The sequence below is a fragment of the Oncorhynchus gorbuscha genome, unplaced genomic scaffold (genome assembly GCF_021184085.1).
Source record: "Oncorhynchus gorbuscha isolate QuinsamMale2020 ecotype Even-year unplaced genomic scaffold, OgorEven_v1.0 Un_scaffold_1092, whole genome shotgun sequence".
NCBI lineage: Eukaryota > Metazoa > Chordata > Actinopteri > Salmoniformes > Salmonidae > Oncorhynchus > Oncorhynchus gorbuscha.
Window position 1 is genome coordinate 86,552 of NW_025745978.1, and position 20,949 is coordinate 107,500.

The 20,949-nt window shown below is 43.5% G+C and overlaps 1 protein-coding gene and 1 pseudogene across 2 annotated transcripts in view; one reads left to right on the forward strand and one right to left on the reverse strand.

Moving 5' to 3' along the window:
* Window positions 1-7,324, reverse strand: part of LOC124021217 (developmentally-regulated GTP-binding protein 2) — a 65,652-nt gene extending 58,328 nt beyond the window's left edge. Inside the window, exons 1-2 of one of the 2 annotated variants that reach the window (XM_046336565.1) lie at window positions 7,202-7,324; window positions 5,097-5,202 (exon numbers count right to left, since the gene is read on the reverse strand). In XM_046336565.1, the coding sequence (XP_046192521.1) occupies window positions 5,097-5,160 (64 nt within the window). In that variant the 5' untranslated portion in view covers window positions 5,161-5,202; window positions 7,202-7,324. Of the gene's footprint in view, window positions 1-5,096; window positions 5,203-7,132 lie in introns of both variants that reach the window. The other variant, XM_046336564.1, reaches the window with a different exon arrangement.
* Window positions 7,270-13,015, forward strand: LOC124021218 (annotated as a pseudogene).
* Window positions 13,016-20,949: the final 7,934 nt, after the last annotated feature.

Here is a 20,949-nt window from a genome sequence, read left to right on the forward strand (position 1 = left end):
ATACTCACTACTATACAGACACACACACACACACACACACAATAACATACTCACTACTATACAGACACACACACACACACACACACACACACACACACACACACAATAACATACTCACTACTATACAGACACACACACAATAACATACTCACTACTATACAGACACACACACACACAATAACATACTCACTACTATACAGACACACACACACACACACAATAACATACTCACTACTATACAGACACACACACACACACACACACAATAACATACTCACTACTATACAGACACACACACACACACACACACACACACACACACACACAATAACATACTCACTACTATACAGACACACACACAATAACATACTCACTACTATACAGACACACACACACACACACACACACACACACACACACACACACACACACACACACACACACACACACACACTAACATACTCACTACTATACAGACACACACACACACACAATAACATACTCACTACTATACAGACACACACACACACACAATAACATACTCACTACTATACAGACACACACACACACACAATAACATACTCACTACTATACAGACACACACACACACACACAATAACATACTCACTACTATACAGACACACACACACACACAATAACATACTCACTACTATACAGACACACACACACACACAATAACATACTCACTACTATACAGACACACACACACACACAATAACATACTCACTACTATACAGACACACACACACACACAATAACATACTCACTACTATACAGACACACACACACACAATAACATACTCACTACTATACACAGCACACACACACACACACACACACACACACACACACACACACACACACACACACACACACACACACACACACACACACACACACACACACACACACACACACACACACTAACATACTCACTACTATACAGACACACACACACACACAATAACATACTCACTACTATACAGACACACACACACACACACATAACATACTCACTACTATACAGACACACACACACAATAACATACTCACTACTATACAGACACACACACACACACACACACAATAACATACTCACTACTATACAGACACACACACACAATAACATACGCACTACTATACAGACACACAATAACATACTCACTACTATACAGACACACACACACACACACACAATAACATACTCACTACTATACAGACACACACACACACACACACAATAACATACTCACTACTATACAGACACACACACACACACACACACACACAATAACATACTCACTACTATACAGACACACACACACACACACACACAATAACATACTCACTACTATACAGACACACACACACACACACATACTCACTACTATACAGACACACACACAATAACATACTCACTACTATACAGACACACACACACACACACACACACACACACACACACACACACACACACACACACACACACACACACACACACACACACACACACACACACACACACACACACTAACATACTCACTACTATACAGACACACACACACAATAACATACTCACTACTATACAGACACACACACACACACAATAACATACTCACTACTATACAGACACACACACACACACAAACATACTCACTACTATACAGACACACACACACAATAACATACTCACTACTATACAGACACACACACACACACAATAACATACTCACTACTATACAGACACACACACACACACAATAACATACTCACTACTATACAGACACACACACACACACAATAACATACTCACTACTATACAGACACACACACACACACAATAACATACTCACTACTATACAGACACACACACACAATAACATACTCACTACTATACAGACACACACACATGGCCTGAGGGCAAACACATAGTGTGTAGTGAATTCTGAAATAATGTATTGTAATGTTTTTAAAATTGTGTAACTGCCTTCATTTTGCTGGACCCCAGGAAGAGTAGCCAAGCTAATGGGGATCCATAATAAACCCCAGGAAGAGTAGCTGAGCTAATGGGGATCCATAATAAACCCCAGGAAGAGTAGCTGAGCTAATAAACCCCAGGAAGAGTAGCTGAGCTAATGGGGATCCATAATACACCCCAGGAAGAGTAGCCAAGCTAATGGGGATCCATAATAAACCCCAGGAAGAGTAGCCAAGCTAATGGGGATCCATAATAAACCCCAGGAAGAGTAGCCAAGCTAATGGGGATCCATAATAAACCCCAGGAAGAGTAGCTGAGCTAATAAACCCCAGGAAGAGTAGCTGAGCTAATGGGGATCCATAATAAACCCCAGGAAGAGTAGCCAAGCTAATGGGGATCCATAATAAACCCCAGGAAGAGTAGCTGAGCTAATGGGGATCCATAATAAACCCCAGGAAGAGTAGCTGAGCTAATGGGGATCCATAATAAACCCCAGGAAGAGTAGCCAAGCTAATGGGGATCCATAATAAACCCCAGGAAGAGTAGCTGAGCTACATGGGGATCCATAATAAACCCCAGGAAGAGTAGCTGAGCTAATAAAGCCCAGGAAGAGTAGCTGAGCTAATGGGGATCCATAATAAACCCCAGGAAGAGTAGCTGAGCTAATGGGGATCCATAATAAACCCCAGGAAGAGTAGCTGAGCTACATGGGGATCCATAATAAACCCCAGGAAGAGTAGCTGAGCTAAATGGGGATCCATAATAAACCCCAGGAAGAGTAGCTGAGCTAATGGGGATCCATAATAAACCCCAGGAAGAGTAGCCAAGCTAATGAGGATCCATAATAAACCCCAGGAAGAGTAGCTGAGCTAATGGGGATCCATAATAAACCCCAGGAAGAGTAGCTGAGCTAATAAACCCCAGGAAGAGTAGCTGAGCTAATGGGGATCCATAATAAACCCCAGGAAGAGTAGCTGAGCTAATGGGGATCCATAATAAACCCCAGGAAGAGTAGCTGAGCTAATGGGGATCCATAATAAACCACAGGAAGAGTAGCTGAGCTAATGGGGATCCATAATAAACCCCAGGAAGAGTAGCTGAGCTAATGGGGATCCATAATAAACCCCAGGAAGAGTAGCTGAGCTAATGGGGATCCATAATAAACCCCAGGAAGAGTAGCTGAGCTAATGGGGATCCATAATAAACCCCAGGAAGAGTAGCTGAGCTAATAAACCCCAGGAAGAGTAGCTGAGCTAATGGGGATCCATAATAAACCCCAGGAAGAGTAGCTGAGCTAATAAACCCCAGGAAGAGTAGCTGAGCTAATGGGGATCCATAATAAACCCCAGGAAGAGTAGCTGAGCTAATGGGGATCCATAATAAACCCCAGGGAGAGTAGCTGAGCTAATAAACCCCAGGAAGAGTAGCTGAGCTAATGGGGATCCATAATAAACCCCAGGAAGAGTAGCTGAGCTAATGGGGATCCATAATAAACCCCAGGAAGAGTAGCTGAGCTAATGAGGATCCATAATAAACCCTAGGAAGAGTAGCTGAGCTAATGGGGATCCATAATAAACCCCAGGAAGAGTAGCTGAGCTAATGAGGATCCATAATAAACCCCAGGAAGAGTAGCTGAGCTAATGAGGATCCATAATAAACCCCAGGAATAATAAACCCCAGGAAGAGTAGCTGAGCTAATGGGGATCCATAATAAACCCCAGGAAGAGTAGCTGAGCTAATAAACCCCAGGAAGAGTAGCTGAGCTAATGGGGATCCATAATAAACCCCAGGAAGAGTAGCTGAGCTAATGGGGATCCATGACGAAAATACACTAATTTGTGCTCACACTCTCATAATAAATGGGATGTGGTATGGTGTGGTATGGTGTATGGGGTGTGGTGTGTGTGGTATGGTGTGTGGTGTGTGTGGGTATGGTGTGTGTGATGAAAATACACTAATTCGTGCTAACCCTAACCCTCTCACTGTGAGTTGATTGGAATGTCCTGGGTAGACAGACCCCACTAGAGAGGCCTGACAGAGGAACTGGCTAGCTAAAATTGTCCAAGTTCAACTTTACCCCCCCCCCCCCCCCCCCATGCCTTGATATGGATGAAATCATACCTTGAAGGCAGAACTCAGTGTGTCAGAGTGATCCTAAACGGCCTGGCGCCTCCCCCTCCACTCAGTACTTTAGTTAAACAGAAAACCCAGACATATGGCAGCAGATCCACAAGGTCTGCCATGAGAGGTGACTGTATAGTTCCCCTAAGGAAAAGCACCTTTAGTAAATCCCTCTTCTCTGTGAGAGCTTCCCATGTCTGGAATACACTGCCTTCAGACACACATAACTGCACCACATATCACACATTTACATTACATTTAAGTCATTTAGCAGACGCTCTTATCCAGAGCGACTTACAAATTGGTGCATTCACCTTATGACAACACTTTCACAAAATGCTTGAAGACATGGCTAAAGGTCAATCAGATTTGTGAACATGGTCCCTAGCTGTGTGTTGCAGCTTTCCATGTCTGCTGTCTGTAGCTTGTGGTGTGGAAACACTTTGTTGCTTTTATGAATTTTGTCTTGCTGCTTTTTGTCCTATGTTGCTCTGTCTGTATGCTACGTCTTGCTAGTTCTATGTTGCTCTGTCTGTATGCTATGTCTTGCTTGTCCTATGTTGCTCTGTCTGTATGCTACGTCTTGCTTGTTCTATGTTGCTCTGTCTGTATGCTACGTCTTGCTTGTTCTATGTTGCTCTGTCTGTATGCTATGTCTTGCTAGTTCTATGTTGCTCTGTCTGTATGCTTCTATGTTGCTCTGTCTGTATGCTACGTCTTGCTAGTTCTATGTTGCTCTGTCTGTATGCTACGTCTTGCTAGTTCTATGTTGCTCTGTCTGTATGCTACGTCTTTCTTGTTCTATGTTGCTATTGTCTATATTGTAATGGTTTTTAATAACCTGCCCAGGGACTGCGGTTGAAAATTAGCCGGCTGGCTAAAACTGGCACTTTTACTGAAACGTTGATTAATGTGCACTGTCCCTGTAAAAATAAAATAAACTCAAACACAACCCAGCCGGCCACCTCTGTCTTACCTTTGTTTTTCTGTGTTCGAGAGATCTCTCTCTCTATCTCTCCTATCTTCTCCAGGATACCCATGTTGTCGTAGTGGGCAGGTTACACTTCTAGTCTGGTTACTGCCTGGAGAGAGAGAGACATCAGACTGGTTACTGCCTGGAGAGAGACACTACATCATACTGGTTACTGTCTGGAGAGAGAGAGACATCAGACTGGTTACTGCCTGGAGAGAGAGAGACATCAGACTGGTTACTGCCTGGAGAGAGAGAGACATCAGACTGGTTACTGTCTGGAGAGAGACACTACATCAGACTGGTTACTGTCTGGAGAGAGACACTACATCAGACTGGTTACTGCCTGGAGAGAGACACTACATCAGACTGGTTACTGCCTGGAGAGAGAGACACACTACATCAGACTGGTTACTGCCTGGAGAGAGAGACACACTACATCAGACTGGTTACTGCCTGGAGAGACACTACATCAGACTGGTTACTGCCTGGAGAGAGACACTACATCAGACTGGTTACTGCCTGGAGAGAGACACTACATCAGACTGGTTACTGCCTGGAGAGAGACACTACATCAGACTGGTTACTGTCTGGAGAGAGACACTACATCAGACTGGTTACTGCCTGGAGAGAGACACTACATCAGACTGGTTACTGCCTGGAGAGAGACATCAGACTGGTTACTGCCTGGAAAGAGACACTACATCAGACTGGTTACTGCCTGGAGAGAGACACTACATCAGACTGGTTACTGCCTGGAGAGAGACATCAGACTGGTTACTGCCTGGAGAGACACTACATCAGACTGGTTACTGCCTGGAGAGAGACACTACATCAGACTGGTTACTGCCTGGAGAGAGACACTACATCAGACTGGTTACTGCCTGGAGAGAGACACTACATCAGACTGGTTACTGTCTGGAGAGAGACACTACATCAGACTGGTTACTGCCTGGAGAGAGACACTACATCAGACTGGTTACTGCCTGGAGAGAGACACTACATCAGACTGGTTACTGCCTGGAGAGAGACATCAGACTGGTTACTGCCTGGAAAGAGACACTACATCAGACTGGTTACTGCCTGGAGAGAGACACTACATCAGACTGGTTACTGCCTGGAGAGAGACACTACATCAGACTGGTTACTGCCTGGAGAGAGACACACATCAGACTGGTTACTGCCTGGAGAGAGACACTACATCAGACTGGTTACTGCCTGGAGAGAGACACTACATCAGACTGGTTACTGCCTGGAGAGAGACACTACATCAGACTGGTTACTGTCTGGAGAGAGACACTACATCAGACTGGTTACTGTCTGGAGAGAGACACATCAGACTGGTTACTGTCTGGAGAGAGACACTACATCAGACTGGTTACTGCCTGGAGAGAGACACTACATCCGACTGGTTACTGCCTGGAGACACTACATCAGACTGGTTACTGCCTGGAGAGAGACACTACATCAGACTGGTTACTGCCTGGAGAGAGACACTACATCAGACTGGTTACTGCCTGGAGAGAGACACTACATCAGACTGGTTACTGTCTGGAGAGAGACACTACATCAGACTGGTTACTGTCTGGAGAGAGACACATCAGACTGGTTACTGCCTGGAGAGAGACACTACATCAGACTGGTTACTGTCTGGAGAGAGACACTACATCAGACTGGTTACTGCCTGGAGAGAGACACTACATCAGACTGGAACCACTGGAGGCTGCTGGGTGGAGGACGGCTCATAATAATGGCTGGAACGGAGCGAATGGAAACCATGTGTTTGATACCATTCCACTCATTCCACTCCAGCCATTACCACGAGTCCATCCTCCCGAATGAAGGTGCCACCAAACTCCTGTGACTGAAACGTGTCAACACTGCTACTCCCCAATATTATTATTATTATTATATATTAGCCTAGCAAGCTCGCTAACTAGCGGTAGCTTCCTGTGTCAGGCAACTAGTGAGAAGACCGCAACATTAATTTGTCAATCAAATAAAAACTACAGATTTAACTATAATCCAAGAAGTTAACATACAAACACAAAACTGATCAGCCGGTAGTAATATCTATGAAAAATATACACTTTAAATGTGTTCGACTCAACTGCATGCATAGAAAAATGACATCACAAACCGGAACTGGAGGGTTCCGTTCTCTTTTAATTCCGGTGGGGAACAAAACATCTAACGTTAAATACCTGGAAAGATAGTTCCTGGTCAAATATCAAGTCGTTTACAGAACACGGTTCGAGTGGACTTACTGCCCTACATGTTTAGAATAAATTCAGACATGTGTAGTTGGTGAACATGGAGGCCGGGTGTCATATATAGAACACATGGAGGAGGAGTTATAAAGCGTTATAACGGAAGCGTCCTTCCGCCGCGGGTTCTGGTCCGATGACAGATCCTTCCCACGGTAACACAGCGGACATGGCCGCGTCCACCGGAGGATCATCCACCGCGGGCATCCAGGGGTTCCCCATCATAACCGGCAGGCCCCCGGAGGACAGCACCGGTAAGGACCCGGAGCAGACCGGAGAACCGAAGAAAAAGCCGTGCAGGGCTTGTACCGACTTCAAGTCGTGGATGAAGGTCCAGAAAACGCCACAGACCCCAGCAGCAGCGCCACAGGTGAGCATGGCTCTCGACCTTCGCCCCTCCCGAGTCTGTATGGGAGTTGCAACGATGGGACAAGACTGGAACTACTACCAATTGGATATCACTAAATTGGAGAGAAAACGGGATTTAAAATATATATATTTTTATTTCCATGGGAGAGAAACTGTTAATGTAATTATCTGCAGTTGACATAGCTAAGTAAATGGAAGAATACTCTTATTGCAATGTGGGTGGCTCTTAAAATAGTCTTTGGTTGTGCATAGTGTTGTCTTTGGCACAAGGTGTTGCCAGGGAACAGCACCCTCTTCGATGTAGGAGGTGAAGATCTGCAATACGGATTGGCTCCCATGCTGAGGTGAAGTCCTCAGAAGTCCCTCCCCTATCCAGAAGTCCCTCCCCTATCCAGAAGTCCCTCCCCTATCCAGAAGTCCCTCCCCTATCCAGAAGTCCCTCCCCTATCCAGAAGTCCCTCCCCTATCCAGAAGTCCCTCCCCTATCCAGAAGTCCCTGCCCTATCCAGAAGTCCCTCCCCTATCCAGAACAGCCTTTTCTCTAGATCTTTGACAGCTGGATCTGCTATCCTTTCACCCACCTCCATGGCCATAAATTCTGAAAATTAATTAAACTATTTACCCATTTAATAACCAGACCTTCATACAAACTTGCTATATGCTGAATTCTTGACGCACAATCGACTGTTCTGCAATATGCTGCCAGCACACCCACATGTGAGCCTAACCCTACCCCCTAACCCACACCCACAAGTGAGCCTAACCCTAACCCACACCCACAAGTGAGCCTAACCCCTAACCCTACCCCCTAACTCACAAGTGAGCCTAGCCCTACCCCTAACCCTAACCCCACACCCACAAGTGAGCCTAACCCCTAACCCTAACCCACAAGTGAGCCTAACCCTAACCCCTAACCCACAAGTGAGCCTAACCCTAACCCCTAACCCACAAGTGAGCCTAACCCTAACCCCTAGAGGATCTATTTAGATTAGTAAACCTGACTGATGTCAGTGTGGATAGTCTACTAACTCTGCCAGGCCTCTACTATTATCTAATAGAGGATCTATTTAGATTAGTAAACCTGACTGATGTCAGTGTGGATAGTCTACTAACTCTGTTGTAGAGCATGAACCTACAGGCCTCTACTATTATCTAATAGAGGATCTATTTAGATTAGTAAACCTGACTGATGTCAGTGTGGATAGTCTACTAACTCTGCCAGGCCTCTACTATTATCTAATAGAGGATCTATTTAGATTAGTAAACCTGACTGATGTCAGTGTGGATAGCCTACTAACTCTGCCAGGCCTCTACTATTATCTAATAGAGGATCTATTTAGATTAGTAAACCTGACTGATGTCAGTGTGGATAGCCTACTAACTCTGCCAGGCCTCTACTATTATCTAATAGAGGATCTATTTAGATTAGTAAACCTGACTGATGTCAGTGTGGATAGCCTACTAACTCTGCCAGGCCTCTACTATTATCTAATAGAGGATCTATTTAGATTAGTAAACCTGACTGATGTCAGTGTGGATAGCCTACTAACTCTGCCAGGCCTCTACTATTATCTAATAGAGGATCTATTTAGATTAGTAAACCTGACTGGTGTCAGTGTGGATAGTCTACTAACTCTGCCAGGCCTCTACTATTATCTAATAGAGGATCTATTTAGATTAGTAAACCTGACTGGTGTCAGTGTGGATAGTCTACTAACTCTGCCAGGCCTCTACTATTATCTAATAGAGGATCTATTTAGATTAGTAAACCTGACTGGTTTCAGTGTGGATAGTCTACTAACTCTGCCAGGCCTCTACTATTATCTAATAGAGGATCTATTTAGATTAGTAAACCTGACTGATGTCAGTGTGGATAGCCTACTAACTCTGCCAGGCCTCTACTATTATCTAATAGAGGATCTATTTAGATTAGTAAACCTGACTGGTTTCAGTGTGGATAGTCTACTAACTCTGCCAGGCCTCTACTATTATCTAATAGAGGATCTATTTAGATTAGTAAACCTGACTGATGTCAGTGTGGATAGCCTACTAACTCTGCCAGGCCTCTACTATTATCTAATAGAGGATCTATTTAGATTAGTAAACCTGACTGATGTCAGTGTGGATAGCCTACTAACTCTGCCAGGCCTCTACTATTATCTAATAGAGGATCTATTTAGATTAGTAAACCTGACTGATGTCAGTGTGGATAGCCTACTAACTCTGCCAGGCCTCTACTATTATCTAATAGAGGATCTATTTAGATTAGTAAACCTGACTGATGTCAGTGTGGATAGTCTACTAACTCTGCCAGGCCTCTACTATTATCTAATAGAGGATCTATTTAGATTAGTAAACCTGACTGATGTCAGTGTGGATAGTCTACTAACTCTGCCAGGCCTCTACTATTATCTAATAGAGGATCTATTTAGATTAGTAAACCTGACTGATGTCAGTGTGGATAGTCTACTAACTCTGCCAGGCTCTACTATTATCTAATAGAGGATCTATTTAGATTAGTAAACCTGACTGATGTCAGTGTGGATAGTCTACTAACTCTGCCAGGCCTCTACTATTATCTAATAGAGGATCTATTTAGATTAGTAAACCTGACTGATGTCAGTGTGGATAGTCTACTAACTCTGCCAGGCCTCTACTATTATCTAATAGAGGATCTATTTAGATTAGTAAACCTGACTGGTGTCAGTGTGGATAGCCTACTAAATCAAATCAAATCAAATTTATTTATATAGCCCTTCGTACATCAGCTGATATCTCAAAGTGCTGTACAGAAACCCAGCCTAAAACCCCAAACAGCAAACAATGCAGGTGTAAAAGCACGGTGGCTAGGAAAAACTCCCTAGAAAGGCCAAAACCTAGGAAGAAACCTATAGAGGAACCAGGCTATGAGGGGTGGCCAGTCCTATTCTGGCTGTGCTGGGTGGAGATTATAAACCTAGAGAGGAACCAGGCTATGTGGGGTGGCCAGTCCTCTTATGGCTGTGCCGGGTAGAGATTATAACAGAACGTGGCCAAGATGTTCAAATGTTCATAAATGACCAGCATGGTTTAATAATAGTAAGGCAGAACAGTTGAAACTGGAGCAGGAGCATGGCCAGGTGGACTGGGGACAGCAAGGAGTCATCATGTCAGGTAGTCCTGGGGCATGGTCCTAGGGCTCAGGTCCTCCGAGAGAGAGAAAGAAAGAGAGAAGGAGAGAATTAGAGAACGCACACTTAGATTCACACAGGACACCTGAATAGGACAGGAGAAGTACTCCAGATAAACAAACTGACCCTAGCCCCCCGACACATAAACTACTGCAGCATAAATACTAACTCTGCCAGGCCTCTACTATTATCTAATAGAGGATCTATTTAGATTAGTAAACCTGACTGATGTCAGTGTGGATAGCCTACTAACTCTGCCAGGCCTCTACTATTATCTAATAGAGGATCTATTTAGATTAGTAAACCTGACTGATGTCAGTGTGGATAGTCTACTAACTCTGCCAGGCCTCTACTATTATCTAATAGAGGATCTATTTAGATTAGTAAACCTGACTGATGTCAGTGTGGATAGCCTACTAACTCTGCCAGGCCTCTACTATTATCTAATAGAGGATCTATTTAGATTAGTAAACCTGACTGATGTCAGTGTGGATAGTCTACTAACTCTGCCAGGCCTCTACTATTATCTAATAGAGGATCTATTTAGATTAGTAAACCTGACTGATGTCAGTGTGGATAGTCTACTAACTCTGCCAGGCCTCTACTATTATCTAATAGAGGATCTATTTAGATTAGTAAACCTGACTGATGTCAGTGTGGATAGTCTACTAACTCTGCCAGGCCTCTACTATTATCTAATAGAGGATCTATTTAGATTAGTAAACCTGACTGATGTCAGTGTGGATAGTCTACTAACTCTGCCAGGCCTCTACTATTATCTAATAGAGGATCTATTTAGATTAGTAAACCTGACTGATGTCCGTGTGGATAGTCTACTAACTCTGCATGTGTTTCATCATGTTGAGTAATGATGACTTGGTAATGCCCATCAGACAACGCAGTCAAGCAGAATGTGTGTCTGTCTGTATCCCTGTGTGTGTCTGTGTGTAGGAGGCCCCAGCTGAGCATGTGGAGCCTGTGTGTGTCTGTCTGTATCCCTGTCTGTGTGTAGGAGGCCCCAGCTGAGCATGTGGAGCCTGTGTGTGTCTGTCTGTATCCCTGTCTGTGTGTAGGAGGCCCCAGCTGAGCATGTGGAGCCTGTGTGTGTCTGTCTGTATCCCTGTCTGTGTTTGTGTGTAGGAGGCCTCAGCTGAGCATGTGTATCCCTGTGTGTGTTTGTGTGTAGGAGGCCCCAGCTGAGCATGTGGAGCCCCAGCAGCAGCCGGAGTGTCCGCTGGACAGGGAAGAGTTAGGGCGTAACACCTGGTCCTTTCTGCACACCATGGCAGCTTACTACCCAGACCGGCCCTCCCCAGACAGCAGACAGACATGGGACAGTTCATCAACCTCTTCTCTAAGGTCTTCCCCTGCGAGGAGTGTGCTGAGGACCTGCGGACAAGGTCAGGGGTTAGAGGTTATGTTATTGTGTTGGCTGGTGTTGAGAGTTGTATAATTGGTTCTAGTGGGTTAAAGGTCACAGATGACTGGCAGTAGATACAGGTCCACTTCCTGCCCAACTAGATACCCAGGAGTAGCATTGCATCAATCCATGGTTGCATGCCACGTCATCCACTATGCAGTCGGGCGTCAGATTGCTGTATTATATGTGGTTAGCTGATCTGTTAAATACCTGTCCTGTAAGATCGTCTGCAATGTAGTCGGGTAGGGACTCCACCACAGTGTTGACTAAATGACATCACTTCCTGTTTCCTCAGGCTGAAGACCAATCAGCCAGATGCCAGTAGTCGCCACGCCCTCTCCCAGTGGCTGTGTGGCGTCCATAACGACGTCAATGCTCGGCTGGGGAAGCAGCCGTTTGACTGTTCCCTCGTGGATGAGAGGTGGAGGGACGGTTGGAAAGATGGCAGCTGTGACTGATTCGTTACTGTTACCTGGGAACTGAGAGATACATGACACGTCTATTCACATCCTGTTCCCTGTATAGTAGCGTTTAGAGAACTGTCTGACACAGAGACTGTTCTATTTTCTGATTGGCTACGGATCTACATGATGTTCGCTATCAATCTGTTGTCCAGTGCCTTCAGAAAGTATTCAGACCCCTGGACTTATTACACATGTTGTTGTGTTACAGCCTGAATTCAACATGGATTACATACCCCATAATGACATCACAATACCCCATAATGACATCACAATACCCCATAATGACATCACAATACCCCATAATGACATCACAATACCCCATAATGACATCACAATACCCCATAATGACATCACAATACCCCATAATGACATCACAATACCCCATAATGACATCACAATACCCCATAATGACATCACAATACCCCATAATGACATCACAATACCCCGTAATGACCTCACAATACCCCATAATGACATCACAATACCCCATAATGACATCACAATACCCCATAATGACATCACAATACCCCATAATGACATCACAATACCCCGTAATGACCTCACAATACCCCGTAATGACCTCACAATACCCCGTAATGACATCACAATACCCCATAATGACATCACAATACCCCGTAATGACCTCACAATACCCCGTAATGACATCACAATACCCCGTAATGACATCACAATACCCCATAATGACCTCACAATACCCCGTAATGACCTCACAATACCCCGTAATGACATCACAATACCCCATAATGACATCACAATACCCCGTAATGACCTCACAATACCCCGTAATGACCTCACAATACCCCGTAATGACCTCACAATACCCCGTAATGACATCACAATACCCCATAATGACATCACAATACCCCATAATGACATCACAATACCCCATAATGACATCACAATACCCCATAATGACATCACAATACCCCATAATGACATCACAATACCCCATAATGACATCACAATACCCCATAATGACATCACAATACCCCATAATGACATCACAATACCCCATAATGACATCACAATACCCCATAATGACATCACAATACCCCATAATGACATCACAATACCCCATAATGACAAGAGTGAAAACAGGTTGTTTAGAAATGTTATCAAATGTATTGAAAATGAAATACAGAAATATCTCATTTTACAAGTATTCACACCCCTGAGTCAGTACATCTTAGAATCATCTTTGATTTACAGCTGTAAGTCTTTCTGGGTAAGCTTTGTGGGTAATTCTCTCAGAACTTTACACACTTGGATTGTACAGTATTTGTACATGATATTTTTTGCATGTTTTGGAATACTCCCAGTATCTGTTGGGAAGCAGACAACCAGGTTTTCCTCTGGGATTTTGTCTGTGTTTCTCTCTATTCAGTTTATTTTTATCCTAAAAAACTCCCCTAGTCCTTGCCGATGACAAGCATACCCATAACATGATGCAGCCACCTCATCTTTGAAAATATGAAGAGTGTTACTCAGTGATGTTGGATTTGCCCCAAACATAACGCTTTGTATTCAGGACATAAAGTTAATTTCTTTGCCACATTTTTGAAGTTTTACGTTAGTGCCTTATTGCAAACAGAACGCATGTTTGGAATATTTTTATTCTGTACAGGCGTCCTTCTCTTCACTCTGTCAATTGGGTTAGTATTGTGGAGTAACTACAATGTTGTTGATCCCTCCTCAGTTTTCTCCTATCACAGTCATTAAACTCTGTCATTTAGGTTAGTATTGTGGAGTAACTACAATGTTGTTGATCCATCCTCGTTTTTCTCATATGATCACAGCCATTAAACTCTAACTGTTTTGCAGTCGCCATGGGCCTCGTGGTGAAAACACTGAGCGGTTTCCTCCGTTAACTGAGTTAGGAAGGACGCCTGTATCATTGTAGTGACTGGGTGTATTGATACACCATCGGAAGTGTAATTACTAATTTCACCATGATCAAAGGTTTGATTCTGTGTTTGAAATTCACTGATCAACCGGAGGGACCCTACAGATAATTGTATGTGTGGGGTACAGAGATGAGGTAGTCATTGTATGTGTGGGGTACAGAGATGAGGTAGTCATTGTGTGTGTGGGGTACTGAGATGAGGTAGTCATTGTATGTGTGGGGTACAGAGATGAGGTAGTCATTGTGTGTGTGGGGTACTGAGATGAGGTAGTCATTGTATGTGTGGGGTACTGAGATGAGGTAGTCATTGTCTGTGTGGGGTACAGAGATGAGGTAGTCATTGTGTGTGTGGGGTACAGAGATGAGGTAGTCATTGTATGTGTGGGGTACTGAGATGAGGTAGTCATTGTGTGTGTGGGGTACTGAGATGAGGTAGTCATTGTATGTGTGGGGTACTGAGATGAGGTAGTCATTGTCTGTGTGGGGTACAGAGATGAGGTAGTCATTGTATGTGTGGGGTACTGAGATGAGGTAGTCATTGTGTGTGTGGGGTACAGAGATGAGGTAGTCATTGTGTGTGTGGGGTACAGAGATGAGGTAGTCATTGTGTGTGTGGGGTACTGAGATGAGGTAGTCATTGTATGTGTGGGGTACTGAGATGAGGTAGTCATTGTATGTGTGGGGTACTGAGATGAGGTAGTCATTGTATGTGTGGGGTACAGAGATGAGGTAGTCATTGTATGTGTGGGGTACAGAGATGAGGTAGTCATTGTATGTGTGGGGTACTGAGATGAGGTAGTCATTGTGTGTGTGGGGTACTGAGATGAGGTAGTCATTGTGTGTGTGGGGTACTGAGATGAGGTAGTCATTGTATGTGTGGGGTACTGAGATGAGGTAGTCATTGTGTGTGTGGGGTACAGAGATGAGGTAGTCATTGTGTGTGTGGGTTACTTTAAGACATGAAAGTCAGTCCATCATTACTTTAAGACATGAAGGTCAGTCCATCATTACTTTAAGACATGAAGGTCAGTCAATACAACAGTCCATCATTACTTTAAGACATGAAGGTCAGTCAATACAACAGTCCATCATTACTTTAAGACATGAAGGTCAGTCCATCATTACTTTAAGACATGAAGGTCAGTCAATACAACAGTCCATCATTACTTTAAGACATGAAGGTCAGTCAATACAACAGTCCATCATTACTTTAAGACATGAAGGTCAGTCCATCATTACTTTAAGACATGAAGGTCAGTCAATACAACAGTCCATCATTACTTTAAAACATGAAGGTCAGTCCATCATTACTTTAAGACATGAAGGTCAGTCCATCATTACTTTAAGACATGAAGGTCAGTCCATCATTACTTTAAGACATAAAGGTCAGTCCATCATTACTAAGACATGAAGGTCAGTCCATCATTACTAAGACATGAAGGTCAGTCAATACAACAGTCCATCATTACTTTAAGACATAAAGGTCAGTCCATCATTACTTTAAGACATGAAGGTCAGTCCATCATTACTTTAAGAAATAAAGGTCAGTCAATACAACAGTCCATCATTACTTTAAGACATGAAGGTCTGTCAATACAACAGTCCATCATTACTTTAAGACATGAAGGTCAGTCCATCATTACTTTAAGACATGAAGGTCAGTCAATACAACAGTCCATCATTACTTTATGACATGAAGGTCAGTCCATCATTACTTTAAGACATAAAGGTCAGTCAATACAACAGTCCATCATTACTTTAAGACATGAAGGTCAGTCAATACAACAGTCCATCATTACTTTATGACATGAAGGTCAGTCCATCAGTACTTTAAGACATGAAGGTCAGTCCATCATTACTTTAAGACATGAAGGTCAGTCAATACAACAGTCTATCATTACTTTAAGACATGAAGGTCAGTCCATCATTACTTTAAGACATGAAGGTCAGTCCATCATTACTTTAAGACATGAAGGTCAGTCCATCATTACTTTATGACATGAAGGTCAGTCAATACAACAGTCCATCATTACTTTAAGACATGAAGGTCAGTCAATACAACAGTCCATCATTACTTTAAGACATGAAGGTCAGTCCATCATTACTTTAAGACATGAAGGTCAGTCCATCATTACTTTAAGACATGAAGGTCAGTCCATCATTACTTTAAGACATGAAGGTCAGTCCATCATTACTTTAAGACATGAAGGTCAGTCAATACAACAGTCCATCATTACTTTAAGACATGAAGGTCAGTCCATCATTACTTTAAGACATGAAGGTAAGTCCATCATTACTTTAAGACATGAAGGTCAGTCAATACAACAGTCCATCATTACTTTAAGACATGAAGGTCAGTCAATACAACAGTCCATCATTACTTTAAGACATGAAGGTCAGTCCATCATTACTTTAAGACATGAAGTTCAGTCCATCATTACTTTAAGACATGAAGGTCAGTCCATCATTACTTTAAGACATGAAGGTCAGTCAATACAACAGTCCATCATTACTTTAAGACATGAAGGTCAGTCAATACAACAGTCCATCATTACTTTAAGACGTGAAGGTCAGTCCATCATTACTTTAAGACATGAAAGTCAGTCAATACAACAGTCCATCATTACTTTAAGACATGAAGGTCAGTCCATCATTAGGATCTATATAGGAGATGTTAGTATGTGATCTATATAGTAGATGTTAGTGTATGATCTATATAGTGTATGATCTATATAGGAGATGTTAGTATGTGATCTATGTGTTTTTACTGTTATTGAACAAACATTTTGAATGCCTGACCCTGCCCTATATACGTTGATGTCTGTTGTCTGGGCAATTATACCTGCCAGTCTGAGTCTCCCATCCACTGTGCCTCAACAGATGTGTAGTCTAGACCTCCTATAGCTCCTCAACAGATGTGTAGTCTAGACCTCCTATAGCTCCTCAACAGATGTGTAGTCTAGACCTCCTATAGCTCCTCAACAGATGTGTAGTCTAGACCTCCTATAACTCCTCAACAGATGTGTAGTCTAGACCTCCTATAGCTCCTCAACAGATGTGTAGTCTAGACCTCCTATAGCTCCTCAACAGATGTGTAGTCTAGACCTCCTATAGCTCCTCTACAGATGTGTAGTCTAGACCTCCTTTCTCCTATAGCTCCTCAACAGATGTGGTCTAGACCTCCTATAGCTCCTCAGCAGATGTGTAGTCTAGACCTCCTATAGCTCCTCAACAGATGTGTAGTCTAGACCTCCTATAGCTCCTCAACAGATGTGGTCTAGACCTCCTATAGCTCCTCAACAGATGTGTAGTCTAGACCTCCTATAGCTCCTCAATAGATGTGTAGTCTAGACCTCCTTTCTCCTATAGCTCCTCAACAGATGTGTAGTCTAGACCTCCTATAACTCCTCAACAGATGTGTAGTCTAGACCTCCTTTCTCCTATAGCTCCTCAACAGATGTGTAGTCTAGACCTCCTATAGCTCCTCAACAGATGTGTAGTCTAGACCTCCTATAGCTCCTCAACAGATGTGTAGTCTAGACCTCCTATAGCTCCTCAACAGATGTGTAGTCTAGACCTCCTATAGCTCCTCAACAGATGTGTAGTCTAGACCTCCTATAACTCCTCAATAGATGTGTAGTCTAGACCTCCTATAGCTCCTCAACAGATGTGTAGTCTAGACCTCCTATAACTCCTCAACAGATGTGTAGTCTAGACCTCCTATAACTCCTCAACAGATGTGTAGTCTAGACCTCCTATAACTCCTCAACAGATGTGTAGTCTAGACCTCCTATAGCTCCTCTACAGATGTGTAGTCTAGACCTCCTTTCTCCTATAGCTCCTCAACAGATGTGTAGTCTAGACCTCCTATAACTCCTCAACAGATGTGTAGTCTAGACCTCCTATAACTCCTCAACAGATGTGTAGTCTAGACCTCCTATAACTCCTCAACAGATGTGTAGTCTAGACCTCCTATAGCTCCTCAATAGATGTGTAGTCTAGACCTCCTATAACTCCTCAACAGATGTGTAGTCTAGACCTCCTATAGCTCCTCAACAGATGTAGTCTAGACCTCCTATAACTCCTCAACAGATGTGGTCTAGACCTCCTTTCTCCTATAACTCCTCAACAGATGTGTAGTCTAGACCTCCTATAACTCCTCAACAGATGTGTAGTCTAGACCTCCTATAACTCCTCAACAGATGTGTAGTCTAGACCTCCTATAACTCCTCAACAGATGTGTAGTCTAGACCTCCTTTCTCCTATAGCTCCTCAACAGATGTGTAGTCTAGACCTCCTTTCTCCTATAGCTCCTCAACAGATGTGTAGTCTAGACCTCCTATAGCTCCTCAACAGATGTGTAGTCTAGACCTCCTATAGCTCCTCAACAGATGTGGTCTAGACCTCCTATAACTCCTCAACAGATGTGTAGTCTAGACCTCCTATAACTCCTCAACAGATGTGTAGTCTAGACCTCCTATAGCTCCTCAACAGATGTGTAGTCTAGACCTCCTATAACTCCTCAACAGATGTGTAGTCTAGACCTCCTATAGCTCCTCAACAGATGTGTAGTCTAGACCTCCTATAGCTCCTCAACAGATGTGGTCTAGACCTCCTATAACTCCTCAACAGATGTGTAGTCTAGACCTCCTATAACTCCTCAACAGATGTGTAGTCTAGACCTCCTTTCTCCTATAGCTCCTCAACAGATGTGTAGTCTAGACCTCCTATAACTCCTCAACAGATGTGTAGTCTAGACCTCCTATAACTCCTCAACAGATGTGTAGTCTAGACCTCCTATAGCTCCTCAACAGATGTGTAGTCTAGACCTCCTATAGCTCCTCAACAGATGTGTAGTCTAGACCTCCTATAGCTCCTCAACAGATGTGTAGTCTAGACCTCCTATAGCTCCTCAACAGATGTGTAGTCTAGACCTCCTATAACTCCTCAACAGATGTGTAGTCTAGACCTCCTATAGCTCCTCAACAGATGTAGTCTAGACCTCCTATAGCTCCTCAACAGATGTGTAGTCTAGACCTCCTATAGCTCCTCAACAGATGTGTAGTCTAGACCTCCTATAACTCCTCAACAGATGTGTAGTCTAGACCTCCTATAACTCCTCAACAGATGTGTAGTCTAGACCTCCTATAACTCCTCAACAGATGTGTAGTCTAGACCTCCTTTCTCCTATAGCTCCTCAACAGATGTGTAGTCTAGACCTCCTATAGCTCCTCAACAGATGTGTAGTCTAGACCTCCTATAACTCCTCAACAGATGTGTAGTCTAGACCTCCTATAACTCCTCAACAGATGTGTAGTCTAGACCTCCTTTCTCCTATAGCTCCTCAACAGATGTGTAGTCTAGACCTCCTATAGCTCCTCAACAGATGTGTAGTCTAGACCTCCTTTCTCCTATAGCTCCTCAACAGATGTGTAGTCTAGACCTCCTATAGCTCCTCAACAGATGTGTAGTCTAGACCTCCTATAGCTCCTCAACAGATGTGTAGTCTAGACCTCCTATAGCTCCTCAACAGATGTGTAGTCTAGACCTCCTATAGCTCCTCAACAGATGTGTAGTCTAGACCTCCTATAACTCCTCAACAGATGTGGTCTAGACCTCCTATAGCTCCTCAACAGATGTGTAGTCTAGACCTCCTATAGCTCCTCAACAGATGTGTAGTCTAGACCTCCTATAGCTCCTCAACAGATGTGTAGTCTAGACCTCCTATAGCTCCTCAACAGATGTGGTCTAGACCTCCTATAGCTCCTCAACAGATGTGTAGTCTAGACCTCCTATAACTCCTCAACAGATGTGTAGTCTAGACCTCCTATAGCTCCTCAACAGATGTGTAGTCTAGACCTCCTATAGCTCCTCAACAGATGTGTAGTCTAGACCTCCTATAACTCCTCAACAGATGTGTAGTCTAGACCTCCTATAACTCCTCAACAGATGTGTAGTCTAGACCTCCTATAGCTCCTCAACAGATGTGTAGTCTAGACCTCCTATAGCTCCTCAACAGATGTGTAGTCTAGACCTCCTATAACTCCTCAACAGATGTGTAGTCTAGACCTCCTATAGCTCCTCAACAGATGTGTAGTCTAGACCTCCTATAACTCCTCAACAGATGTGTAGTCTAGACCTCCTATAGCTCCTCAACAGATGTGTAGTCTACATTTACATTTACATTTAAGTCATTTAGATCCAGAGCGACTGGTGCATTCACCTTATGACATCCAGACTAGACC